At 43.0% G+C, this 27,791-nt stretch overlaps 1 protein-coding gene across 33 annotated transcripts in view; it reads left to right on the top strand.

The window, feature by feature from the left end:
- The window catches only part of ANK3 (ankyrin 3), a 639,900-nt gene extending 612,542 nt beyond the window's left edge, over positions 1 to 27,358 (top strand). For 14 of the 33 annotated variants that reach the window (XM_089780092.1, XM_089780086.1, XM_089780077.1 and 11 more), the window contains 5 exons: positions 4,956 to 5,054; positions 16,872 to 16,955; positions 17,076 to 17,135; positions 21,059 to 21,144; positions 25,955 to 27,357. In XM_089780092.1, coding sequence (XP_089636218.1) covers positions 4,956 to 5,054; positions 16,872 to 16,955; positions 17,076 to 17,135; positions 21,059 to 21,127 — 312 coding nt within the window. In that variant the 3' untranslated portion in view covers positions 21,128 to 21,144; positions 25,955 to 27,357. Of the gene's footprint in view, positions 1 to 4,955; positions 5,055 to 16,871; positions 16,956 to 17,075; positions 17,136 to 21,058; positions 21,145 to 21,947; positions 24,558 to 25,954 lie in introns of those variants that run through there. The other 19 variants (XM_089780102.1, XM_089780099.1, XM_089780104.1 and 16 more) reach the window with 12 other exon arrangements.
- Positions 27,359 to 27,791: the final 433 nt, after the last annotated feature.

Genomic DNA, 27,791 nt, shown 5'->3' with positions numbered 1-27,791 from the left:
GTTCTAGATGCGTTAGTTCGAATTAGCATAGTTCGAATTAACTAATTCGAACTAAGTTAGTTCGAACTAGCGCTGTAGTGTAGACGTACCCTCAGTGTCTGATGGGATATTGCAACAGGATGTTCTGGGTACATTCAGCAGCCTCCCGTAATGCACTTATCTCCTCCCTCTCTCCCTGCTTTAAAGTAGCAACAAACAATCTTTTCACACCCTTTTTCTCCTGGTGATCTGTACAGATGCCATAGCACAGCAAGCCTGAACTCGTTTGCTTTAAACTGCTGTGGCAAGTATCGCAAACACCTGACGCATTATGCTGCAGTTTGTCCAGAGCGTAGCCAGGAGCCACCAATGCAAAGAAGAATGTGAAGAGGGCACATATACAGATGTGTAGGAACCCACTTAATGGAACAATTAGCATACGCTGGCAGCAGTCAGGCCTGTCGACACTGTGGAATGTCCATTTTGGTCCTGTGAGACAAGCACAGACTGGTAGGACTGCACAGCGATGTGGCTATGGAATGATGACCAGTGGCTGCAAAATCTTTGCATACATAAGACCACTTTCATTGAACTTTGTGAATTGTTCTCCCCCACCCAAAAGCACAGCAATACCAGAATGAGACCTGCACAGATAGTTGAGAAGCAAGTGATAATAGCCCTGTGGAAGTTTGCAGCATCAGACTGCTACTGGTCAGTTGGGAATCATTTCGGAGTGGATAAATCTACAGCGGGGGCTGCCATGTTTCAAGTAGCCATGGCAACCAGTACCCTTCTGCAAAGAAGGATAATGACTCTGGGAAATGTGCAGAACATAGTGGAGGACTCTGCCACGATGGGGTTTTCTGACTGAAGTGGGGCAATAGATGGAGCACACATCCCTATTTTGGCACCAGAACACCTTGCCTAAAAGTTCATAAAATGAAAGAAATACACCTCAATGGTGTTGCAGGTGCTGGTGGATCACAAGAGCCATTTCATCAACATGAACCTGGGATGGTCAGGAAACGTGAATAATGCACTTCTTTAGGAACTGCAGTCTCTTCCAAAAGCTGCAAGATGGAGCTTTCTTCCCAGACTGGAAAATTACTATTGGAGATGTTAAAATGCCAGTAGTTATCCTTGGAGACCCAGCCTACCCCTGGCTCACATGGCTTTGCAATTTATTGACTAGGTTAGACCTCAGTGGAAGCAATATTCCCATTGTTGTTGCTGCTTGCTGTGTGCTCCATCATATCTGTGTGAGTAAGAGGGGGCAGTTTCTGGTGTGGTGGAGGGTCAGGGAGATTGCCTAGTGGCTAATTATGAGCAGACAGACACCAGGACAATACCGAGAGCAAATCGAGGGGCATTACAAGTCAGAGAAACTTTGAAAGCTAGTTTCATGAATAACCAGACGGTGATGTGACACCTGTATGTTGCTCTTAACAAGGTGCTCCCTGTTGTATCTCTACTAGCACGAACCCCACTCTGCTTTAAACTGCTGTGGCAAGCATTGCAAACACCTCACTCATTGTCTTTGTACATAACAAATACCTTTTATGTTGCACAGTGTTTCAATCACTGTAAAAGAGTTAACCTCAGAAGTCTACTTGATTTTTTTCTCCGGTGCAGCTGGAACAATGACTGCTACCCACTTGTGAAAATTGTGCTGTGAAATTATGCATTCTTATTTAGGAAACAGACGGAAAAAAAGGACTTCAAGATGTGAGACCTGATGGGGGTGCAGGGAGAGCGCAAGGGCATGTGGTTTATTACAATTCTGTGTAGCAATCAGAGCTATGGAAATGAAAGCTTTCTGTTCCAGGAGACATGTCTGGGAGATGAGTGAAAGGCTGCCTGTGACTTCCCCCATCACCCACCCAACCTGAGAGAAGAGCCCGTGGAACTTGTTGAGGAGGGCAGGTGGTTTATCGTAGGGTGTACGAGGACTCTGTGCTCCAGATACTTTATATCTCTAGCAGGCACCTCATCCGCTCTATTCACTCCCCCTGAGCCTCAGCATCTCATCCTGTGTCTTACACCCATGTTCCCTGCACACACTCCTGTCCCCCTGTGTGGTGCAGATGATGTGTAACATTGTTCACCTCCATGCATCCGGTTGACCTCTGTCAGTGGGGGTGGATTGCATTTGCTCTTTAAACATTTCATCCAGTGTGTGGTTTTCCATCTTCTGATTTGAGATAGCCAAAGTGCCGGAGGATCTGAGGGAGTGGGTAGCAGTCGTTGTTCCAGCAGCACTGGGGAAAACAATCAAGTTTTAGAGAAGAGACGATCCATGGTAAAACTTTAGAGAAGATCCATGGTAAAACATAGAAGATTAACCCTTTTACAGTGAATGAAGCACTGTCCTGCACAAAAGGCATGTGTTATGTACAAAGCCAAATTGATCATTTTAAGCACCTACCAGGCAGGTAGAAGGCACACAACACCTCAGAGCAGCTGGACTAGGAATGGTGGCAGGCATGGTAAACAATAGGTTGGAGTTCTTGCTCTTTTGCTTCCCCTTGCTCTTGTGCTTGCAAAGTACAGTCCTAATGGGTATATAGGCATCTGCATTTGCAAATGTGCATTTGTGAGGAGCCATGTAAGGGGGGGACTGGGTGGATTTGTAGGGAGTCAGTGTGTGTTTGCCACCCTCCCACATGCCTGCAGACTGTAACTTTCCCTTCCTACAGTACCTTGCAAGGCATGAGGAGTGAAGAAACTGGGATCATGATTTGCTGACGATGAGCAAGTGGTGGAGGCATACTGCCTTGGTGCTATCAGTTACAGAGCTTCCCCTCGTTCAGCTAGGTTGCCAAGTGTGGTGTCAGCCTTCTCCAAATCAGAGAGCATGATAGGGGGTGTATGCTGACTGGATGTGCCCAGAAACTTCAACCTTATTCTGCAATGCTTTGTGCTGCAATGATTCCAGATCACTTACTGATAGGCTGGTTAGAAAGGTGTCCTACTGTGGAGGATGGAACAAGGCAGGCCTCCCCAGAAGAGATTAAATAGTATCTCTAGGAACGCTTTGGAAAGATGTGCAGGAAGGATTCCAGCTCCAGACATGTTAATTAACTTTTCCAGGCAGTCGCTGCTGTGTACCCACCTCTGCACCCCTGAGGGCAGATCAAACCCAATTACATTTACCCAGTGCAGCATGATTACAAATGTGAACTCACCGACATCAGGGTCTGGCAGAAGTAAGTGTGGAGAGGGGATTGGCTCCAAAGTTAGAAGATCATTCTGCCTTTCGGTGAGATCGGATCCTCCACTTGCCTCCTGACCAGTCTTCTCCTCCTCATCATCATCATCTACAATTTCCTCCTTCTTGCCCATGGCTGCCAGAAGAGTCATTTAGGAAGTATCCATGGATAGTTTGGGGGCAGTGATTCAACAGCCACTTTATAGACATGGCATGTTTGAGGCTCTGACCTGGATTGACCATTTGCCTCCTTTACCTTCTGGTATGTCTGCCTGATCTCCTTTATTTCACGCAGCACTCCTGAGTACCTCTGCTGTGTCCTTTTCCCAGCATACCCTGTGTGCTTTTCTTCCGCTGCCTATGAGTTCTACCTGCACAGTTTCCTTTCCCCACACACCAATCAGATCCAGGATCTCCTACATGCTCCATACTAGAGCTCATTTGCAGCCTTGGGTACTCATGACCAAGGGCTGCTGAAGTGTGCTTCTGTGCTCACCACACTGGCTAAACAGGAAATGAAGTTCAGCATTTCCTGGGGCTTTTCCTTTGTATCTGGGAGACAGCAGAGTTGAAAGTGCTGGCCAGAGCAGTCGTGTTGGGACACTGTGGGAACCTCCTGGAGTCTAAGAAAGTGCAGGTGCAGCGCTGTTAAAGTTGACCACACAAGATCAAATTTAGCACTACTATACTTAGTAGAGGAGTACAGAATTTAACTTTAAATGTCCTTAAAGTCAGCCGAAAGGGCGTGGTGGTGTAGACTCATTCATTGCAAAATTGACATAATGCAGTAACTTCAATCTAACCTTGTGGTGTAGACCAGCCCTACATTAAATTTATGTATTCTGTAGTGTGGTTGGCACATTACTGACATGTTTGTACTACTTGAAAAGTTCACCTATCTGAATATCTTTTGAATATTCCTGTTTTTCTTTGCTTTTTATATCATTTCTGAGAAATGCTCTTTTGATTGACATGATGGGCTGCATTGACAAAAAAGGAAGCGCAATTTAATATATTTAGTTAGCAGAATTTGAATAAGTAATGTTGTTCCTTTTCTCTCTCAACTTCATGGAGTTGTAGTGAATAATTTGTAGAGATAATGATCACATTTCCAGAGTCATAAAAAATTTAGCTAATACCTAGCCAAGTTTTAAGACTGATCTTTACCATTGCCATTGTGGCCCATGCACTCATTTTAGTAGCACAGCCATCTCTATGCATACTAAAAAATGTGTCCAGTTTTTGGAAATGCACATTTGAGTGTATGTAGGTTCAAGCAGCAGGCACATGTTCAAATTTTTTGTGGTCACAAGTGGACATGGGGGTCTGAAAACTCATCTTCCTGTTCCAAGAGAATGTCACAATATTCTCTTTCTAAATCAATGATTTTTAATAAATACAGACTATTTGTAATTGGCCCAGGAATTATTTGATACATTTTGTGTGGGAAAACCATTTACTCAGTAATATTCTACAAATGAAAAATAGCTATTTATTATCTCCATGGATCTTGACTGGTATTTACTATTTAATCATTCAGGAGGTAGCTGACTTGCTACATATCAAACTACAGCACAGGAAGGAACAAAAAATACCGCACAATAACTTAATAGGCAAGATTGCAGACTCAATATATATGGTACAAACAGGATGAATTAACATCTTCTATGGAATCTATGGTAACCTTTTCTTTCTCCGGGATGTTCCTGCTCAGAATGTTTTGTTATTTAAATGTGCTGTTAAAATATACTAAAACTCCCTTTATTAGGAATTTAGTGACAGTGACATTGAGATTCAGAGTGAGTCGAGCTCAGATGAGGAACAAAGAATCACTACAAGAGTTTATCGCCGGCGTGTGATTCTGAAGGTATCCTGTGATTTTAGATTTAGATGTATCACTGACATGGATTTGGTCTTGGACTGCTGTGTTAATGTTGTTGGTCTTGGTCATATTTACAACTAAAATGTTAGGTAGCCTTTCTTTGCTTAATCTTCAGGCTTATGGTTGTCTTCTGGTGGGAAACGAAGACACTGCATTGCATTTTTGACTTAATGCCATTGGGTTCTGCATGGCATCCTTAACATAGTCACTACATAAAGTGAGATACACTGGCATATGGATGTAGCTAGCTTTAGTGAAATTCTTCAAAAGCTGATAACCACTTTTCAAGCATGTCCTGGAATGTAACTGTATATGTGTGATAGAAAGTATTTTGATTTATCTTTTTTTAGTTGCCTAAATCACAAGTAAAACACATTCAGTAACTCCTATATGTAGGATTTAGAGACAAAACCAATTGATGTTCCATGAGAGTTGTGCTATTCAATCCCTCAGGTGCTTTTGGAAATCTTCCCCTAAAGATATTAGGGCCTGATCTATATCAGTTGAAATCAGTGAGAATCCATTGTCTTTAGTGGGTTTTGGATTAACCTTTGTATAATATTTTTACATGTTGATGGAATGTAGTTACATATTATAATAATAATCATTATTAATGTGGTATCATATAAATATATGTGTTGTGTATGTTTTCTTAAACACTCAAATACCGTATTTTCCGGCGTATAAGGCGACTGGGCGTATAAGACGACCCCCTAATTTTTTAGTTAAAAGATAGGGTTTCATCTTATACCCCAACGCCCCTCCGCCTCCTTTGCTCCCGGTGTCCCTGGTCTGCTGGAGACGGTCCCCAGCAGACCAGAGGCACCGGGAGCAAAGCCGCAGCAGCGGCGGGGTCCCGCACCTCTGAGGCTTTGCCAGAGCAAAGCCTCAGAAGCGCGGCACCCCGCCACCGCTTCGGCTTTGCTCCCGGTGCCTCTGGTCTGCTGGGGACCGTCTCCAGCAGACCAGGGACACCGGGAGCAAAGCCTCTGAGGATGCCCCAGAAGCGGGACAGCCCCGGCGCGCCTGGGCTGCCCCGCCGCCGGCTTCCCCCGAGGCTTTGCAAAGCCATACCCGGCGTATAAGATGACCCCCCCGATTTTGGGGGGATGTTTTTTAACATCAAAAGTCGTCTTATTCGCCGGAAAACACAGTAGTTTGCTGTTACTTACCCTAGAACAGTCATTTTTAACTAGTGGACTCCTGGGTGGCAACAGACTGTGTCTGAGGGGCCACAAAAGCTTGTCATTATTAGAACAGTGATTGTCAACCTATCGTCTGCAGACCTCATTTAAGATTTCCCAGGGGTTCCATACTTCCATTTCAAATTTGTTAGGGATCTACAAATGAAAAAAGGCTAAAACCCATTGCAGTAGAACATCTACATCAGGGATCTCAAACCCACATGCCATGTACAGCTAGAGCATATTTGCAATCCGGCCCAAGAGTCCCAGGGGGCGACATGTCCACTCCCATCCCCCAAGCCCTGCCCCTATCCACCACCATCCTGCCTTCCCCCCTATTGCACCCCATCCATTGAAGGATATGGTTTTAGGAATTACTGCAGGGGCTTGATTTAAAATACAACAAATGGTCTGGTAGCACTTTATAGACTAACAAAACATGTAGATGGTATCATGAGCTTTCGTGGGCACAGCCAACTTCTTCAGATGACCGGAGTCTGAAGAACTTAGGTTATCTGAAGAACTTATTCATAAATGATCTGGAGAAAGGGGTAAACCGTGAGGTGGCAAAGTTTACAGACGATACTAAACTGCTCAAGATAGTTAAGACCAAAGCAGACTATGAAGAACTTCAAAAAGATCTCACAAAACTAAGTGACTGGGCAACAAAATGGCAAATGATATTTAATGTGGATAAATGTAAAGTAATGCACATTGGAAAAAATAACCCCAACTATACATATAATATGATGGGGGCTAATTTAGCTACAGCTAATCAGGAAAGAGACCTTGGAATCATCGTGGATAGTTCTCTGAAGACGTCCATGCAGTGTGCAGCGGCAGTCAAGAAAGCAAACAGGATGTTAGGAAACATTAAAAAGGGGATAGAGAATAAGACGGAGAATATCTTATTGCTCTTATATAAATCCATAGTACACCCACATCTTGAATACTGCGTACAGATGTGGTGGTCTCATCTCAAAAAAGATATACTGGCATTAGAAAAGGTTCAGAGAAGGGCAACTAAAATGATTAGGAGTTTGGAATGGGTCTGAGGAGAGGTTAAAGAGACTGGGACTTTTCAGCTTGGAAAAGAGGAGACTAAGGGGGGGATATGATAGAGGTCTATAAAATCATGAGTGGTGTGGAGAAAGTGAATAAGGAAAATTTATTTACTTGTTCCCATAAGATAAGAACTAGGGGCCACCAAATGAAACTATTGGGCAGAAGGTTTAAAACAAATAAAAGGAAGTTCTTCACACAGTGCATAGTCAATCTGTTGAACTCCTTGCCTGAGGAGGTTTTGAAGGATAGGACTATAACAGGGTTTAAAACTAGATAAATTTGTGGAGTTTAAGTCCATTAATGGCTATTAGCCAGGATGGGTAAGGAATGGTGTCCCTAGCCTCTGTTTGTCAGAGGGTGGAGATGGATGGCAGGAGAGAGATCGCTTGATCATTACCTGTTTGATTCATTCCCTCTGGGACACCTGGCATTGGCCACTGTTGGCAGACAGGGTACTGGGCTGGATGGACCTTTGGTCTGACCCAGTATGGCCATTCTTATGTTCTTATGTCTGTACCCCCTGAAGTTTGAACCATTGAATTTCATACTTGAGGACTGCTTAAAGTGCATGCCCTGCCTACCCCCAGCCCCAGCTCTTCACTGCAACAGAGCTTGCCTTTGGGGCAGAGGGTTGGATTATAAATCGAGGGAGGCAGGGTAATTAAGATAACAAAAGAATAGTGATAGAAATGTAGCCGTGTTAGTCTGGTGCAGCTGAAACAAAATACAGGACTGTGTAGCACTTTAAAGACTAACAAGATGGTTTAATAGGTGATGAGCTTTCGTGGGCCAGATCCACTTCCTCAGATCAAATAGTGGATACAAAATTAAAGAAGAGAGCTATGGGTTGGATAAATGGACTGAGGTGGATAGAAAGCTGGCTAGATTGTCCGGCCCAGGAGGTAGTGATCAATGACTCAGTGGCTGGTTGGCAGTTGGTTTCAAGCAGAGTGCCCCAAAGATCAGTTCTGGGGGCCTGTTTTGCTCCACATCTTTATGAATGACCTGGATAAGTGCATGGATTGCACCCTCAGCAAGTTTGTAGATGATGCCAAGCTAGGTGAGAGGTAGATATGTTAGAGGGCAGGGATAGGGTCCAGAGTGACCTGGACAAATTGGAGGATTGGGCCAAAAGAAATCTGATGAGGTTCAACAAGGACAAGAGCAGAGTCCCGTATTTGGGATGGAAGAATCCCAAGCATTGTTATAGGCTGGGGACTGAATGGGTAAGCAGCAGTTCTGCAGAAAAGGACCTGGGGATTACAGTGGATGAGAAGCTGAATAGGAGTCAACAATGTGTTCTTGTAGTAGGGATGTTAGATTTTGTATATTTTAGTAATTGGATAGCCGCAACAATTTTAACAGTTACACAGTTACTAAAATGGTCCCCAGGGGCAGGGCCGGCAGTAAGTGCATTCCTGACTCCCAGCCCCACTCCCAGAGAACACCTGATATATGTGGCACGGGGGAGGGCAGACAGTGTCTGTTATCCCTTCCAGTTTGGAGCTTAACGTGTACTGAGCATGTTAAGTAACACTGCTGATGCTGCTGTTCTAAGTTTGCCCCTCCCCGCTATTGCAGCATGCACCCTATCTAAGTCTGAAATAGCGCCCTTGGCTGTGTCCCTTGGGGGCCAGGGTGTAATGGTGGGAGAGGGCGGAGCAGCGGGGGAAAGGGTAGGGCTTGGGGAATGGGAACAGACACTTCTCCCCCAGGCTGCCGAGACTCCTGGGCAGAATTTTGAATATTTTCGAGCTGTAGATGGCCTGCGAGTTGTGAGTCTGCAGAGCCAAAGTTCATATCAGTACTGAGAGCTAGGGCTACATTTCCCATGCTGAGACACAAATGCAGATACCTCTTTGGCAAACCTAGGTCATGCCTCCACTGCTGCTGCTGTGCTGTCACAACTACTCTACTATTTACACTCGTGCTAGCTAGCTCAATAGGAGAATCACATTAGGAGAATAGGAGAATCACAGCCCTAACTTGTACAGGCAGTCCCCGGGTTATGTACAAGATAGGGACTGTAGGTTTGTTCTTAAGTTGAATCTGTATGCAAGTCGGAACTGGCGTCCAGATTCAGCTGCTGCTGAAACTGACCAGCGGCTGACTACACGAAGCCGGAGGCAGAGTTGCTCTGCCCCAGGCTTCCTGGAATCAGCCGCTGATCAGTTTCAACAAGCTGAATCTGACGCCAGTTCCGACTTACATACAGATTCAACTTAAGAACCCCAGGCGTCCCCAAGTCAGCTGCTGCTGAAACTGATCAGCGGCTGATTCCAGGAAGCCTGGGGCAGAGCAACTCTGCCTCGGGCTTCCTGTAGTCAGCGCTGGTCAGTTTCAGCAGCGGCTGACTTGGGGACGCCTGGGGCAGAGCAGCTGGGGTGCTGCTGGGTTGCTCCAGTAGCGCTGCTCCTCGGCGCTACTGGACCAACCCAGCAGCACCCAAGCTGCTCTGCCCCAGGCGTCCTGATTCAGCCGCTGCTGAAACTGACCAGCAGCGGCTGAATCAGGCCACCTGGGGCAGAGCAGCTGGGGTGCTGCCGGGTTGGTCCAGTAGCGCCCAGAGCGGCGCTGCGGGACCAACTGACAGCACCCCAGCTGCTCTACCACAGGCGTCCGGAGAAAAGCCTGGTCTGCTGGGGGGGCACTAGTTGCGCCCCTCCCCCCCAGCAGACCAGGGAGACGCGGGCGGCGGACCAAGACGCACCGACCGCCCGGGTCCTCCGCCGCTTTGCTCCGCGTCTCCCTGGTCTGCTGGGGGGGAGGGGCGCAACTCCAGCAGACCAGGGAGACGCGGAGCAAAGCCATGGAGCACGCGGGCAGTGGGACAGGCCAGACGTGCCGCAGCTGTCCCGCTGCTGGCGTCCTCAGAGGCTTTGCTCCCCATCTCCCTGGTCTCCTGGTCTCCAGCAGACCAGGGAGACGTGGAGCAAACCCCGTTCGTAACTGCCTGTAATATAGACATAGCCAAAACAATCTATATCTAAAACAACAATTTTCAATATTCTGCTATTTGTGGGATTTTCTTGTAAGATTTTATTGGTAAGGCCAGAAAGACAGAGCTGCCTCTAATTGTTAACATGTTTATGGAAAAGGAAAATGCCTTTGTCGTCTTAATACTGGTGTGTTCTACCTCCTCTGTACAATAGGCAGTCATGCTGCTTTCCCTAGGTTTCAAATTTCACATGATTCTCCTTTCTTCCTTCCTGATACTCTTGAGGGTGTTCTGTGTTTTCCTCCAAAAATCTCAGAAACAAAGGCTTTTTTCCCTCACTACTTTTTGACAGTGAAGTGAGAAAATGGTACTTGGTTCTAAGGGGAGTTAGTCTTCAAGCAGGCCAAAGGGATCTGAGTAGCTGTTTATTACAAAGCTAAAACCAGCAACTCCTATGTGATCTTATTACTCATGGGAGACTTATTTATGGAAAATGAAAACATAACCTACAGGTGTCAAGAAGATGGGTAAATGTCACCTCACTGCACATGGCCCTATGCAACACATCAACCATGCATCAAGGGCTTACTTTGTGCATTAGTCATACAGGGTGTGACTAGACTATGGAGTTTTTTCGAAAAAAGTGGCCTTTTTTCAAAAAAACTTCACCTGCGTCTAGACTGCCATCACGTTCTTTTGAAATTAAATCGAAAGAATGTGGCAGTTTTTTCGAAATCAGTAAGCCTACTTTTGCCAGAAAGAATGCCTTTTTTCGAAAGAGCTCTTTTAAAAAAAGGCATTCTTGAACGCAAACAGGGCTTTTTCGAAAGAGAGGTTCCAGATTGCCTGGGTGCTGTCTTTTGAAAAAATGGATCGCTTTTTCAAAACTCTTGTGGCTGTGTAGACGAACTCTTTTGAAAGAGGCTTGTAGTCTAGACGTACCCAAAAGGGCCTTTTCTCCGGGAATGACTTTCACCCACTATGAATAAAATAGCAATTATGTGCTTTAAGTGACTCTACTCCAACCTCAGCCGTTGATGGAAGAATGTGAGTGTTTTGGAAACTATTGAAATTAGAGGCTTATTTTTAGGTTTGAATATAAAGTAAATGAATAATAGCTAGGACAAACTGTTTATCATTATACCAACAGGCTACGTCTAGATTGGCATAATTTTCCGGAAATGCTTTTAACCGAAAAGTTTTCCGTTAAAAGCATTTTTGGAACAGAGCATCTAGATTGGCATGGATGCTTTTCCGCAAAAGCACTTTTTGCGGAAAAGCATCCGTGCCAATCTAGACGCACTTTTCTGCAAAAAAGCCCCAATCGCCATTTTCACAATTGGGGCTTTTTTGCGCAAAACAAATCTGAGCTGTCTACACTGGCCCTTTTGCGCAAAAGCTTTGCGCAAAAGGGACTTTTGCCTGAACAGGAGCAGAATAGTATTTCCGCAAGAAGCACTGATTTCTTACAGTAGGAAGTCAGTGCTTTTGCGGAAATTCAAGCAGCCAGTGTAGACAGCTGACAAGTTTTTTCGGAAAAGCAGCTGATTTTCCGGAAAAACTGGCCAATCTAGACATAGCCACAGTGTATAGCTAGAGCTATTTTCTGCATCACCAAGTCCTCAATATCAAACTACTTTCTGCTGCCCCAGTAGGGGCATTTCTTCTTTTCAGCTCTGCACTTAAGTTTACCAGGTCTCTTTCCTATAGATAGCTTTAGCAGTACCTCTGTGAGCAGTTGTATAGCTCACAGCATAGCTGACAGATCTGTAGAATCAGATTAAAGAAGTCTGCCAAATTTGGAAGAACCTGCCAATGAAAATTATCTTAATGAGATACTTGTTTCTTATGATACACCCACATCAACATGGGACCACAAGATACAGGTTCTGCTTAAGAACTGCAAGAATGTGAAGCTGGAGACTGAAAGGATTAGGTGCTCTTGATGGGTTTAGTTTATGGGAGAACAGGACACAGGCTGCTGCTATGGAGTCATCTGTCCCAGCCTTTTGCAAAGAAATATTTGAAGGATCTTTTTAAACTTTGCCTATTTCTTCTACTTTTATCCTTCATTTTACTCTTGTGGGTCACAGAGATTCAGCTACACGCTCTTTCCCTGCCATTAAAAATAACAGATAAAATAGGAGCAAAATGAACCATTATCCATCTAACAGCAAACAAAAGAAAACCAGAGCTCTCCAGAACCAAGCAACCTTTGGCACATTACTACAGCGTTGACTTTATAGTCCCGATTAGTTGGCAGTCCCTGAGAATGCACACAATTTGTAAATAAAAGTTCAGAAAATCAGTGTGGCTGGTTGGAAGACTTAAAAAGAAAACAAAAAAGCTGCTTGCTGGGTCTGATACCCTGGAGAGCATCAAGGAGTATGCCAGCTGGCCTTACAGAGATGGCATGCCAGTGAGCCTGGTAACAAAGGTCCAGTTTAAAAGCCAGCTAGCAGTCCCTTTCGTGCATTCAGGCACTGGGCACGTGAACCACAGATTTGTTCAGTACAATCTCCAGGATATAACTGAGCTTCCATTAATCATGGACATATAATATGAAGTTTTTCTTCCTGCTTTTCTAAAGCTTTCTCTGTTGTGAGAGTGATTTAAAGCAGTCATGGGTAAAATACAGCTTAAACAAACATGTTGCAGCAGGAGGACTCTATTCTTCACTTCTGCTGTGGATGCACCAGTGGTGTATTCCCCAGGGAAAAAGCAGCCGTTGTAGTGGGTTTGTTTGACGTTCTGGTCTAATCCAGTGTGTTTTATGCTCATTATAACAGCTAGTAACACTGCCAGTGGGCAAGTTTTTCTAGTACTGTCCGTAACACCTACACAGGGTTAGAAAATTCAGTGCAATTCACTTATCTACTGTGACCCATAATGTAATTTGCTTTAACTACCCCTGAGCAAGAAAAATCTGTGAGCTAAGTTTCATCAACTCTCACTTACATGGCATTCACTCCGTTTATCATTGAACTATGCTTAAAGGAGCATAAAACTAATTAAAAGTCAAGATACCTTTGAAGCTGACAAGGAGTCCTCTGGCACCTTATAGACTAACAGATGTATTGGAGCATAAGCTTTCATGGGCAAAGACCCACTACGTCAGATACATGTATGAAGCTGAATTATCTTATAGTAAATGTCTTCCAGTTTACTAATATGTTGTGTTTCAAATTTGATTATAGTTGATCTTATTTATATATATATAAAAAATCCAGACATACTGACAAAATCCCCACCTGTTCATGCAGTAAGAAAGGAAATAAGTAGAAAAGCAAAATGAGAGCAGCTGGGCATGCCTGTGACATTGTGTGTTGATTATCTTTTCTATCAGCCACACTCTTTATGGCAGCAGTCATGGTGATATTATTATTCATTATTTGTATTAGGGTACTGCCAAGAGGTCCTAGTCAAGATTAGGATCCCATTGAACTTACCATTGTACACACACACTAAGGAGACAGCTCTCAGCAGAAAATGCATGCAGTCTAAAAGAGAGACAAGGTGGGTGAGGTGATATCTTTTACTGGGACAAATATCTGTTGAGGAGAGAGACAAGCTTTGTTCTTCAGATGAGAGCTCTGTGTAAGCATGACAGTTTCTCTCTCTCGCCCATAGTCCAATAAAAGATACCTCACCCTCTTTGTGTTGCTGGGACCAACACAACTCCATTAACATTACCTATGTTCTAAACAGACCTGACAAAGGATGGGGGAAGGGAAGGAAACAGAGGCACGCAGAAAAAATTGACTTGCCCTAGGTCATATAGCAAGTGACCGCAGGAGTTAAGACTACAGCTTGTATCTCCTAAGTCTCTATTTCCCTGGGCCACATTGCTTTTTGTTAGGGATGTTAATTACTTTACAATGAAATAGAGGGCATGTTTTTATAAATGTGTTGGCCCACATAACAGTTGCTAAAGTGTCTAGCATAATAGATCATACCCCAATCCCCCGCTGGCTTCTTCTCTGATTCAAATATTGAAACTTAAAGGTATTGTTGACCCTGTATTTCACACACTGGCTGGGAAACACCATAAATTTGAGTTCACAAAGTGTTTGTCAAACTGTTTGCAACCTCCAAGCTTCATGACCATTGGCACAGCAGACAGCACTCCTAGCTATGTCATCCTGCTTAAAAAGTCACTTCTGTTATCTTTCCTAAGGGCAGGGGAAGAAAGGTAACCAAAGCAAATATAAGAATCAGTAAGGGTATGTCTACACTGCCACCCTAGTTCGAACTAGGGTGGCTAATATAGGCATTCGAAGTTGCAAATGAAGCCCAGGATTTAAATATCCCGGGCTTCATTTGTATTTTGCCGGGCGCCGCCATTTTTAAATCCCCGTTAGTGCGGACTTACGAGGAGTAACGGTAGTTCGAATTGGAGAGCCTAATTCAAACTACAGGAAGTCCCCGGGTTACATGGATCCGACTTACATCGGATCCCTACTTACAAACGGGGTGAGGCAACCCCGCACTAGCTGCTTCCCCTCAGCAGACCAGGGAGATGCAAAGCTAGCGGCGCGCCCCCCAGCAGACCAGGGAGACGCGGAGCGGCTTTTCTCTGTAGACACCTCAGCTTGAGAATAAAGGACTGAGGGAAGTGAGGTGTGGGAGAATAAAACTGAGCTCTGGAGAAATGTTTGGCTAGAGTTTCCCCTACAATATGTACCAGTTCCGACTTACATACAAATTCAACTTAAGAACAAACCTACAGTCCCTATCTTGTACGTAACCCGGGGACTGCCTGTACCTACTTTGTGCCGCGTGTAGCCGCGGGCATGGAGTCCGCACTAAGGGAGATTTAAAAATGGCGGTGCCTGGCAAGATGCAAATGAAGCCCAGGATATTTAAATCCCGGGCTTCATTTGCAACTTCGAATGCCTACATTAGCCACACTAGTTCGAACGAGGGTGACAGTGTAGACATACCCTAAGATGTGTATTTGCCCTGTTGAGACTCCCATTTTGTCCTTTCTCACTTCAATGTGCAGCTTGTAATCTTGGCCTCAGCCAGTTTTTTGATTTCTTACCTGTCATTAGAGCCTCACCACAGTCACAGTGAAACTGGATCACAGTAGTGCGCTCTGCATGGAGCTCTGCCAACAGCCCATCTGGAAACTTCCGCCAATGCAGAATGTGGCTGCTTAGTTACTTAGCCAGACTTAATGTAGGGAGACTGTTATAGTAGGAGTGTGAATGACTAGTCGACTGGCCGACTCACAAATGCTTATCTGTCATATAGATGCAGCGGGGGAGAGGGACAGAAGAGGGGATACTTCAAAACTGCAGCACAGCATGGAGCCTGGGGCCAGACCCTGAGCTCCACACACTGCTGCCACTTTGAAACAGTGCATGCAGCCCAGGGCCATCTGGGGTGTCCCCAGGCTGCATGCAGTCTTTCAAAGTGGCAGTGCCATGTGGAGCCCAGGATCAGCTGGGGACTCCCCCATTGAGCCCGGGCTCTATGCAGCGCTGCCTTTTGAAACACTGTGGGGAGCCAGACGTCAGGATGCACCCAGTGTTTCAAAGTGGCAGCAGCGAGAGAAGCCTGGGGTCAGCTGAGGAGTTTCTGGCTACATCTACACTACAAGGCTTTTGTGCAAAAACAGCCATTTTTGCACAAAAACCCGCGGAGTGTCTGCACCTGAAGCATGTTTTTGTGTAAGTAAATTTACAGTAAATCAGAAGAACAGAAGAGTTTTTGCGGTGTAGGAATTTCTCTTTCTACGAGGAATAATTCCTTTTTGCTCAAGAGTTCTTGCGCAAAAAGGTGTGTGTAGACGGACAATGGGGGTTTTGCACAAAAAGAGCCAATCCACAAAAGCACAGGTGCTCTGGTGGCTATTCTGTGAATAGGAATCAGAGATTTCTTTCGAGAGTGTCCATGCAGTCTGGACACTCTCTCACTTTTGCAATGCGCTTTTGTAGTGTGAACGTGCTCTTGCACAAGAAGTTTTCACTAATCAGTGAGAAAGGGCTAGCATGACAGAGTGAGTAGCCTTTGCTTGGGAACACAGTTGTGCCCTGTGGCCTGAGAGAGTCCACGTTTGCTGACCTTCAGAGCATTAGTCAAGGTTTAAGTTCCTTCTTGTGAACTTCTAAGCAGTTTGGGTATACTGGATACATTTTTCTTTTAAAATCCCAAACTCCACTCCCAGTACTTTACTTTCGGAATTCCTGTACATAAATGGTTGGCATTTATGCTTTTAAGAGCTGCTTGCTAATGGATGTTTATTTAGAGAGACTACACCAGTGTGAACTCCTGCTTCCATTGAATATGAATCAGAAAAAAGTATTCTAACATTACAGAAGGATTACTTGTTGCTCCAAAAATTTGATGCATCCAAAAATTTGATGCTTCCAATAAGTTAGAAACTCAGTAAATGGTTTAAGGACACCTTTTATGTACTAAAATACTGCTATTAGCACATTTATACAGAAAGCCTTTTACATTATTCATGTGAGATAAATCCATTTGAACATATTTTGTCATTTAAAATCCAACCTAGCATGTGTTTGTTGCTTGGAGTGGTGTGGAAACAAATGTATGGGCATTGCAAAAATATAGGTTCTGTTGCTAATCTTATAACACATTCTTTAGGGTGAGGAAGCAAAAAACATTCCTGGTGAATCAGTAACAGAAGAGCAGTTTACCGATGAAGAAGGCAACATCATCACAAGAAAAGTAATAATGAATTGCAGTTTTGCTGTTCCGAGTCTTTGTATTCAAGTAACTTCTTATCAGTTTCTCCTCTGGGAATCAGGAAAGAAAAAAGAAAAACTTTCCATATGTTGCTTCCTACAGGTCACACGGAAAGTAATAAGACGTGTTGTTATCCCACATGAGAGAAAAGCGGGTGAAATGGTAATGAAAAGATGCTATCAGGAATAACAGTAGAGGAGGGTTGTGCTTACTATCTAGAAAATGCTACTAACGGGCTTGAGGTTTGCAATTTAACATCAAGCCTTGGCAAAGTGAAGTTCTTGCATTGTTGACAAGCTGTGCATCTGGATGAAGGGCAAGGTTTTACCATTGAACCCTGAGAGGGTTCATTTTCAGAAAGATGTTTTCATTGTGCTAACAGCAAACATCCTTTTCACACAAAGATAACAGGGTGTGTTTGTATAAAACAGCTAGTGGGCCTGAATTCATGTATGAAACAATAAATAGTTTCATATGTGTATTTTGGTTGTTTTCTAGTATCCTTAACCGGGGGAAAAAACCACACACGCACGCACGCACGCACACACACACACACACACACACACACTCTCTCTGTCTGTCTGTCTGTAGTGAGCAGGGGCCCTGATCCTGCAGTGGCACAGCTCATGTGACTAAGAGGTTTCAGGATTCAGCCTGACATGAAAATGTTTGGATTTTGGCAGTGTGGCAGAGAGAACATCAGGCCAGATCCCAAAGTCCTTACTCAGGACTAGCCTCTCTGGAGAACAGAAGGATAATATGACTTCACGCAGGGGTGCTGACAGCCTCTGTGGGCCCCTAGGTAATGTGTGGGAGGCCTGGTTCCACACTTCTGGAAAAGGCGGGGCCTCAGGTGGAAGGGGTGGGGTCAGGAGCCACAAGCACTGAGCATCACCCAGAGTGCACCAAGCCAGCCCCTAAGCAGTCATCACAGGCCAGAGAATATCCTCCCCCCAGCCCTTAGTGCTACCCTCCAACAATGAATTAAAGGGCCCAGGACAGTGGCAGCTGGGATCCCTGGGTCCGTTTGAATTGCCAGGCCGGTGGCAACTGCCCCTTGCAGCCTCTTGCAAGAGCCAGTTCCACTGCCTCTACATATATATCTGAGAAAACTTACCCTTACCGCTAATGTCCCTCACAACAAACACTTACTCCAGTGTGAAATAGGCCCACTATTATCAGGGTATTTATTTTAAAATAAATATTGGAGTTATTTTTAATTAATGTAGAATAGCTTCAGCTTTAGGTCTTCTTAGGGCTTTGATTTGATTATCAGATGACAAGACATCAGATAATTTGGCTCAATCAATCAGTTAATTAAACACAGATAAATCGATAAATACAAAGAAGACACCATTTTTGGGGAACAAGCTTGCAGTGGTTACTGTTTGGTTTTCATTTGTGTCTGTCCTACAGTATGGACTTATTTTGATTTATCTTTATCGTCTCCTTGTTTCTAGCCAAGTACAAGGTACACACCTTAACTCTCTTTTTCTAATCTAGCTTCATCCCTGTTTTTCCGAATACAAAGACTTCAATCCCAACCTTCCCTAGCATTTTGTACCCTGTATTCAATAACATTCTGGGTAGGCCAACCATACTTCCCTATCCTGAATACGGGACTCCCAGTAAAATTACTTGTATTCAAGTTAATTCAGTGGCAATCAGTCAGAGCTATGCAGTACAAGCATTCAAATTGACATCAAATTGACTGATCACCCGCTAAAAAGAAATGCTGCGTAGCTGGGGTCTTTTCGTTTCCCTTCTTATCTTTAAGGTTTGCATGAGGAGAAGTCTCTCTCTCACACTCACTCCTGTGTTCCATGAGGATGGGATGGTGGACTGACTTGACCCAACCCTTCCTGCCCAGTGCTTTCCACACTCCGTGCCTGCCTCTTCTGGTACCTGGTGCTGTATCTTCTCAAGGCAACATTGGGGTACACACAGAGTCACAGACCCTCACCCCAATTTCTGTGAGGTTACACACCAGAACATGGCCATCCGCAGCCTTTTCAACAAGAGGGAAGGGACAGGAGCTGCTTCCAGCCACAGGGGATGGAGGTAGGGATGACTTGGCCCAAAGGGTGACATGTAACCAGCCATCACAGCAAGCAACCAGAGGATGAGGGGGGCCCTATTGGCCAAGAGCTAGCACACCACAGGGACCACTCTGAGGCTATGTCTAGACTGCAGGCTTCTTTCGAAAGAGGCTCTTTCGAAAGATCGCGTCTAGACTGCAGGCGGATCTTTCGAAAGAGCAATCCGCTTTTTCGAAAGAGAGCACCCAGCGAGTCTGGATGCTCTCTTTCGAGGAAGCCCTATTTACATTGAAGAACGCCTTCTTTCGAAAGAGGAACTTTCGAAAGAAGGCGTTCTTCCTCGTGAAACGAGGTTTACCGCCATCGAAAGAAAAGCCGCGTTCTTTCGAAATTATTTCGAATGAACGCAGCTTGAGTCTGGACGCAGGGGAAGTTTTTTCGGGAAAAGGCTACTTTTCCCGAAAAAACCCCTGAGTCTGGACACAGCCTGAGGGGCCAGCAGGGGCATGGCTGGCCCTGCATGCTGCAGTTTTGCCTGATCACCAGCCTTGCACACCTACACCCATTGTTAGCCCCTGGATCCTCAACACTCGCCACTAGTAGATGGGCAACTAGGGAGCAAGGAACCAGCCTGCAGTAGGACCCACCAGTACTGACAGGAGGGGAGAGAGAGAAAATATGGGACAATTTGCCCATTTTTTAAGAAAAAGGAAGGACACCAGCCGGAGGGCTTAAATACAGGGCTGTCCCTTTAAAAATGGAACATCTGGTCACCCTAATTCTAGATGTCAGTATTTCTGATAGGCCCTACAGTCATGAACTGGTTTTTACCCTACTGGTACCCAACATAGAATTCATATAACATTCTTTAACAGAACATGCATCACGTTTCTGACAGGTTCAACACATGCAAAGAAGAAGGTTGGAACAATTTCCACACTATGCAGCTTAGTATAGGTACAAAGGTACGTTGCTCTACAGCTTAACCGAAACACAAAGCATTTGGGAAGTATATATGACACTGGCTGCAGTTTTAAAAGGCAAGACTCTGTGACTTAGGCTACAATTCTGTCATGAAAATCACAGATTCTGTGATTTCAAGGGATGTCCAGGTCTGTTACTGCTTCAACTTCCATCCCTCTCAGACTTCAGCTTCAGCCCCGGGTGTCAGGGTTAGTATGACCAGAGAGCATGTGAAATAAATCAGGAGACATTTTTTTCAGGGGCTGGCAAGAATATAGTTACAAATGTAAAACAAAGCTTCTTATATTGGTATGAGTGGTCACTCTAGGTGGGGCTCTGGCATCCACCCCAGGCAGCAGGGCTCTCGCTTGGGCTTCAGCCCTGTGTGGCAAGGCTCAGGCTTCCATTCAAATTTACTATGCAATTTAAAAGCTGCTGCACTGACGTACTGAAAACTGTATTGCTGTAGGTACATTTCCATCGTTTGTGTTTATTGCCCATTTCTGTCTGTGACTTTTAATAAAAAATACTCATGCCAAAATCGTACATGCACCGCTTGTCGGTTTCCTTAGCTTTCTTCCTGCTGCTCTGTTTTGGTGGGTTTTTGTTGGCTGTTCTTCCTCCCATCCCTTACTAACCTATTCAGTTTAAAGCACAGTTGTTATGAGACATCATCATAGCTATGGTTTACATTTTCAGAAATGGCTGCTAATTTTAAGTGCCCAAATAGGATGCCTATGGGTCTGATTTTTTCAGAGATGTTGAGCATCCATAAATATAGTTAAAGTCAATGGGGCACTCAACTCTACATATTTCAAGATTGGTACCAACAATAGAAGCATCCAAAATCAATGTCTATTTTGAAAATGTGAACCTGTGTTTTCTACTTGTAGATTATATTTCAAGCCTGCTTTTGCAGAGTGGTTAATTCTGTGAATTGAGAATAACTTTGAAATGAAATGTTGATGTGATTTAACTGCTTTTTACTTATCCTCTTATGCTACATGGGACCTGTTTGGAAGCAGTTCTGTAATTCCAAACACTTTCTGCATACGTGTTAATGTGTATGCCTTTTCTTTAAAGCAGGGAGAAGGTTACAAGGTTAAGACAAAGAGAGAAGTCAGACATGTGGAGAAGAAAAGTTATTCATAACAGCAGATCACTAAATGGTCAGTTTGATAAATATCATTCTATTGTTTAAGCCAAAAGCAAATACTTTACTAGTGTGTCAATCAGCACATTTTATAAACAATGAACTAACTCTCTTCTACCCCTGTATTTACTTTAAGCTGGGAAGGCAAATATCAGATACTCATACTATAAATATGAAAAAAGTGTATGTTATTTTTAGAATTATTTGTAGGAGTAGAGTTTTAGAAAGCATACAGTTCACAACTACTAACATTTCTATTAATAAAATCAGACTTGAATGTAAGAAGTAAATGACTTGCACACAAGTAAATGTACACAATGTACCATCAGTGGAGCAAAGCACCTCTTTCACTAAGATACACGATCTGAGTGTTATGAAAGCCAATGTCCTTGTAAAGTTCAGTAAAAGGTCTAAATGTAAATCAACAAATAATTGTTACCAAATGTTTCCTGTCAATTTTATGGATCCACTCTTTAAAATTATAACAAAATAACAGCTGACAATTCATGGATTCTGAACTAAAACCAGTGCCAAATTTAAATTTATTGCAATTTCTCTGTATTACTTCTCTGATAATGAAACCAGCAAGACTACTTTGTTTAGAAATGTAGCTAAGTTGATTATAAACAAAGAAAAGGACATTCTGTGTGGCATTTTGCTTTGTGCCAAATGACTGATGATAAGCTTTATTCAGTCATGCTGCCATTTTATGCTTATACAGTACTAGGATAGTTTTATTCTTGAATTTTCCTTAACTTTGTTTAGGGTATTTTTAATCCTTAAACCTGCATCTCACAAGCAGTCTTATTCCCTGCACAGCTGGATACAGGAGTCATTGTAGGGTTACAGAACAGAATAAATAGCATGTGTAAAACGAATCCAGTGTCATTCTGAAGATAAACTAGAAGAGGAATGAAGTCATCCCCGTGTAGCCAGTGGTTTTCTCTGCAATGATTACAGTGTACTCAACCTGAGGTTCAGTAGCTCTGGGCCTTCTTCCTGTGAGGTCCTGGATAGTCTGACTCCAGTTCAGAAAGGCACATGCTGAATTTTTAAGTATATTAATAGTACCATTGATTTCAAGTGGACTGGACTTAAATTCATCATACACTGAAGTGCTGGACCAGGGACAGAGCAAGATCCAGCCTCTGAAGAGCAAACATCTCAAACCTAACTACAGTAAGCATCAAGAATTACAAACACCTTGGGAGCAGAGAGTGTTCGTAACTCTGAACAAAACATTATGACTGTTCTTTCAAAAGTTTCCAACTGAACCTTAACTTAATATAGTTTTGAAACTTTATTATGAAGAAAAATACTGCCTTCCCTGTGGTTTTTTAGTACTTTATGTGTAACTTACTAGGTTTTTTCTTTTGGTCTCTGCTTCTGCCTGATTGCGTACTTCCAGTTCCAAATGAGGTGTGTGGTGGGTAACTGGCCAGTTCATAACTCTTGTGTTCATAATTCTGAGGTTCTGCTGTACAGGTTGAAACTCTCTTAACCGGGACTCTCTGGTCCCGGATGTTCCAAGACCAGAGAGTCCCAGTGGAAGGCTAGCACCCGGGTGCTCTACAAACTGGCAGGGCAGCAGGGCCTCATGGCAGAGCAGAAGCAGCCCCATGTGTGGCAGTGGGATTTCCACCAGGGCTGCAGGAACCCTAAACACAGCAGTAGGAGTGCAGTGCGCACACAGGTAGCAGGGCTGTCTCTTTACTTATTAAACTTTAGAACAAGGAAATATAGGAGATATATACTTAACTAAAGGATTTAACTTACTACAGTATTAAATATGATTATATGTATTACCTTACATTACTACGTTACTAAACCTAAAATACAAATATAAAAAAGAATAACATTTTCAGTCCTAACCGTGGGAGCCTGTCAAGCAGAAGAAGTAGGGCTGCCTGGTGCAGCAGCAGGATCTGGGTGCAACAGCAGGAGCCTGGTGTGCAGAGGTGGCGGGGCTACCCGGTAGGTCAGCAGGGACTGACAGGGCAGCAAGGGCAGTAAGAGGGGGAAGCCAGCTGGGAGGGCAGCATTTGGGACAGGGCTGAAGCGGGTTGGCAGTAGGGGGTCCAGAAATAATCACTCCTGGTCTGGAAAAATCCCTGATTTGGGACAGGTCAGGTCCTGAGGGTGCTGGACCAGGGAGGTCCAGCCTGTGCTTATTTTCTCTGGGCAGACTAACCAGCTGCCAGTCAGCCTAACACCATTTCTGAATTGACATGTTTATTTTGAAACATCTGAAGTGTAGTGACACGGTGTGTGTCCCTCCTCTTGAGGTGTTTTAGCAGGTTTTGTACCTCCCCCTTTGGGGGGCCTATATTTTACTTTATATATATATTTATGTATTATGTTTTTAAAAATTTTGTAAGCCGCCTCGAATATTTTAAGTAGAGAGGTGGGGTAAAAATATGTTAAATAAATAAACTAATATCATTTCACAATGGGTCTGCAGAATGTATTCATGCAATAGTTAGGTACAGTGAAAATGAATATTTTAAATGAAACCATTTCTCACTTGTGGCATTTTGGCTCTGTAGAAAGCAAACCCAAGAAAAGGACTTTGCAGGAAACTGTGCCTCAGCTAGTAGGTCTGCTCCTGTGTTTCTATCTGGAATGTTTTGTATCTGTCATCCCTGTCACCAGGCAGATTAGAGCTACGTAACAATTGTCCTTATGCACCTAAAAGTCATGTCCTTGACCCTGCTGAAACCAGTGTAAATATGAGGTTTAGTAGGAATGCAGGATCAAGTCCAACATTCCTTAAGCCATATGGGGTGCAGCAAGTAAGTGTGACTCAATGCCACTGCCATGGGCTGAATATACAGCATACGGGGGGGTGGGGGTTCAATTTTAAATAACATATTACCCCACAAAGCAACTCTTGTCTAATTCATCAAACACAGTCATCCTGGCCTGCTTCATGAGCTATTCAGAAAGCAAACCACGCACCTGTCTGTAAACACTCAGAGCTTTCCTATTCCTTGCAAGAACCTGTCTGAAATTCAGGAAAAAATGAAAATGACCCGCTGTGCAGAAAACAGTTACAGGTGTCATCTGTGCCCCATGTTGTTGTTCTATAATGAAAGGCTTTTAAATAGATTAACTAAAATTAAATGTAAAAATGATTGAAAACTCATCCATTTAAATATTTTATTATGAATTCAAAAATAGATTCATTTTTACAAATTGTACATTACCAGGAAACTTGAATCTAGTTTTGAGCAAAAAAAGATGAAGGGGAGGGGGGGGCTGGTTTTGAACAATTGGTCAGCTTTTGATTTCTTTATGTTTTTGATGCAAAAATAGCTTTTTCAGCATTGAAAATAAAGCAGGAGTTGAACTGTGCATAGGATATGTCTACACTACCACCCTAGTTTGAACTAGGGTGGTAATGTAGGCAACCAGAGTTGCAAATGAAGCCCGGAATTTGAATTTCCCAGGCTTCATTTGCATCTCGCCGGGCGCCGCCATTTTTAAATGTCCGCTAGTGCGGACTCCATGCCACGCGGCTACACGTGGCACGGACTAGGTAGTTCGGACTAGGCTTCCTATTCCAAACTACCGTTACTCCTCGTGAAACTACCTAGTCCGTGCCGCATGGCACGGAGTCCGCACTAGCGGACATTTAAAAATGGCGGCGCCCGGCGAGATGCAAATGAAGCCCGGGAAATTCAAATCCCTGGCTTCATTTGCAACTCTGGCTGCCTACATTACCACCCTAGTTCGAACTAGGGTGGTAGTGTAGACATACCCATAGATATTAAATGCTGAATATTTTCATGTGAAATTCTGAGAAATTAAACTGTGACTTCACTAAGATCTGCTTGTTTGGGGTTTAGAGCACAAGAGAGATTTATGTAGACAACATACAAGGGTAAGGACACATTGTTTTACCATAAATGGACAAAGCGTGTGCTCTCCTTTGGAATGTGCATGGACCTGTGACCCTTCCCCTCCCCTCCCCCCATTTAATAAACAGGCATGCACATGCTAGTCTGTGAATCCCAGAGTCAGTGTTTAAACAGAGTTTAGAAAGACAAACAAGCTTTTCTACATTAAATTGCTAGGAAGAATTATTGTCTTCTTTCACTTAATGTGTTAGCATGTTTTTATTGCGTTTTTATCTGTCATCAATATGGGATTACAGCACTGTCATCAGCTGCGAAGCCCAGTGCTCTTGTATAACAGATTTAACAAATTTCTTGGCTAAAGGATAGTTGTTATCACTATATACAGAGCTATACAACTATTTTCAAATAGACAAGAGAACAAGAGCATGAGTTGCATTTTTTCATAACTTCACTGTTTTTATCCACCAGATTAAGCCACATGGTGATGTCCTTTTAATTCTTAGCCTAATCACACTTCTATTGCATGTAATCTCAAAGTTTGATTCTGCCTGCCTTGTTCTTCTAGCCAGTGGGAGTTCTGAATGGGCAAGGAGTGCAGAATCTGGGGCCTAATGTGGCTGCTGCTGCACACACAAAAAGGGATGATATTGAAGCTGCACTGTCCTTTTGCAAATGGTGCTATCTCTGCTCACATATTTCTTGGACATTTTTGAAAAACTGTTAACATCTTCATTAGAATTAAATGTAATGTGTTCCAAACACTTTGTAAGGTAGTTCATCAGAACTGTGGTATACCATGTGTTACTGGACTTCCACCTTCATACTGGAAATTCAATAAACCTCATTAAGTATCTAGAAACTGCATTATTTATTACAGTAGACCATAAGGTTCATTAGACATTTTTGTATTGCAAAATGTATGAAAATTATTCTGAAACCATTTTGTGCTGTCTTTTTTCCCCACAGGATTGTGTGCTTTTACTGCCAGTATTCTAGAGTGACACTCGTGGAAAAAAAATCAACAGGAATTAAACATTCATTGAACAAGTGTGTGTGTGTTTGCTGCTTCCACACATTAACCGCATGGTTTTTATGCAAAAAATAAATAAATAAAAATGTAATTTAGCATGAGCCAATTTACAGAGCATGGAAATTCACTTTCATTCACAGGATTGGAGAGTGTGCAATTAACAATGCAGTGTATATACAAGATTGCCATGCTGTTAACAGCTTTATTTCAAGCAGTTTGATGTCATCATAAAAATAAATAAATTCCTGTGGTTAGAGGGGATATAAGAAGATGAAATGATTAAACCATGGAAAGACACTAAAATTACTAAATCCACAACAGCTCGCCTTATTTTTCTTGGACCCAAACTGTCAGGGTATAAAACACTATTTGTTTCTTTTTTAAACATCAGTAGTTTTGCTGTAAATAAATAACACTGTATAAATTCTAAAGAAAATAGAGTAAATGTTCATAAGGCACTGCCTCTTGATCACAAACAGAATATTGCAAATGCATCAAACAAAATAGGTGTCTCAAATGGCTACACCTACAGGGATATTCTGGGTGTATCTTCACAGATTCTTGTATATTAGCAATTATAATGTTTGTATATGCAAAAATGCTAGCTTGATTTTAAAAAAAAATCTTTAAAATCTGCTGCAAATTTAAAAGATTCCCAAAATGGGGAATTCTTTAGTTCTGTGAAAACTTTTCTTCAGAATACTAATATTTTGATGCATGTGTTTCACCTTATTTTGATTAAATCTTTTCCAGTTTTGCAAACACTATACTGCAACATGAAAAATAGGATTTTATCTGTAAACACAAAGCCCTTCATCTAATATTTGTTGCTGTGGCCAATTTTTCAATGAAATGACCTAAAAACATACCATATACAGTAGTTGCATTATGGGGAAGGGGGTGCTATCTGTTCTCACTTTATACTGGGGGTAATGCTTGCAGCTTTAGATCTGGGTTGGTGCTCTTAAAAGCACAAGTTTGGGATATTTTAAAATGAACTGAAGAGAAATTATTAGCTAATAGAGTGGCAGCACGCTGTAAAATTATTACTGTATTGTGTACTGGCTACAAGATGTAGAATCTTTCAGTAAGCCAATCATGTGTAATCATTCTAGCAGTGTAATATTAGGTTGTTAAGGCTGCTGTGTTTTAAAGGGCATTTTTTGGGGTTTTGGTGAAATACTTTAATTTGTTGATTATATTCATATGAAAACATTCATTGATAATAGCTCTCTCTAATTACGTATGTATGAAAACAACATACACTGGATGATCTAGCTGATTATTTAAGCATAAAATAAATTGTGTTAAAACTCTTCAATAATGTGTATTTTGTGGTATTATTACACCTTTTAAAATCATGTCTTCAGAAGACTAACTATTATTTGTCCCAGCTGTTTTCACTTCTGTACCACTCAGTTTGCGTGACAACATCCCCTCATCTTCTTAATTAGATGAGCCATCACTTGTCATGTATTGCCCAAGAGGGCCATCGAGGGCAATATATCATGCATCACATCCTCAACTAAATTGGGCAAAGCCCTGCTATCCACATTTCGTAGATTATTCCATTTATGAAACACTTATATCACCAAGGAAAGAGCTGTGTTAAAACAGGTGTTATTTCACCAGTCAGTGTCACAAGTTAAAGACAGTCTCCTTTCAGATATAACACTGATGGCCTCTTCTATTCTCTTCCACGTAGCAAGACCCAATTAAAAAGCTACTTAACTAACTAGCATCATTTCCAACACGTCCATAATCACACCGATT

Source organism: Pelodiscus sinensis, chromosome 8 (genome assembly GCF_052426305.1).
Source record: "Pelodiscus sinensis isolate ZL-2025 chromosome 8, ASM5242630v1, whole genome shotgun sequence".
Taxonomy (NCBI): Eukaryota; Metazoa; Chordata; order Testudines; family Trionychidae; genus Pelodiscus; species Pelodiscus sinensis.
The sequence above is the reverse complement of the archived record's forward strand: the minus strand, read 5'-3'. Positions and strand labels throughout refer to the sequence as shown.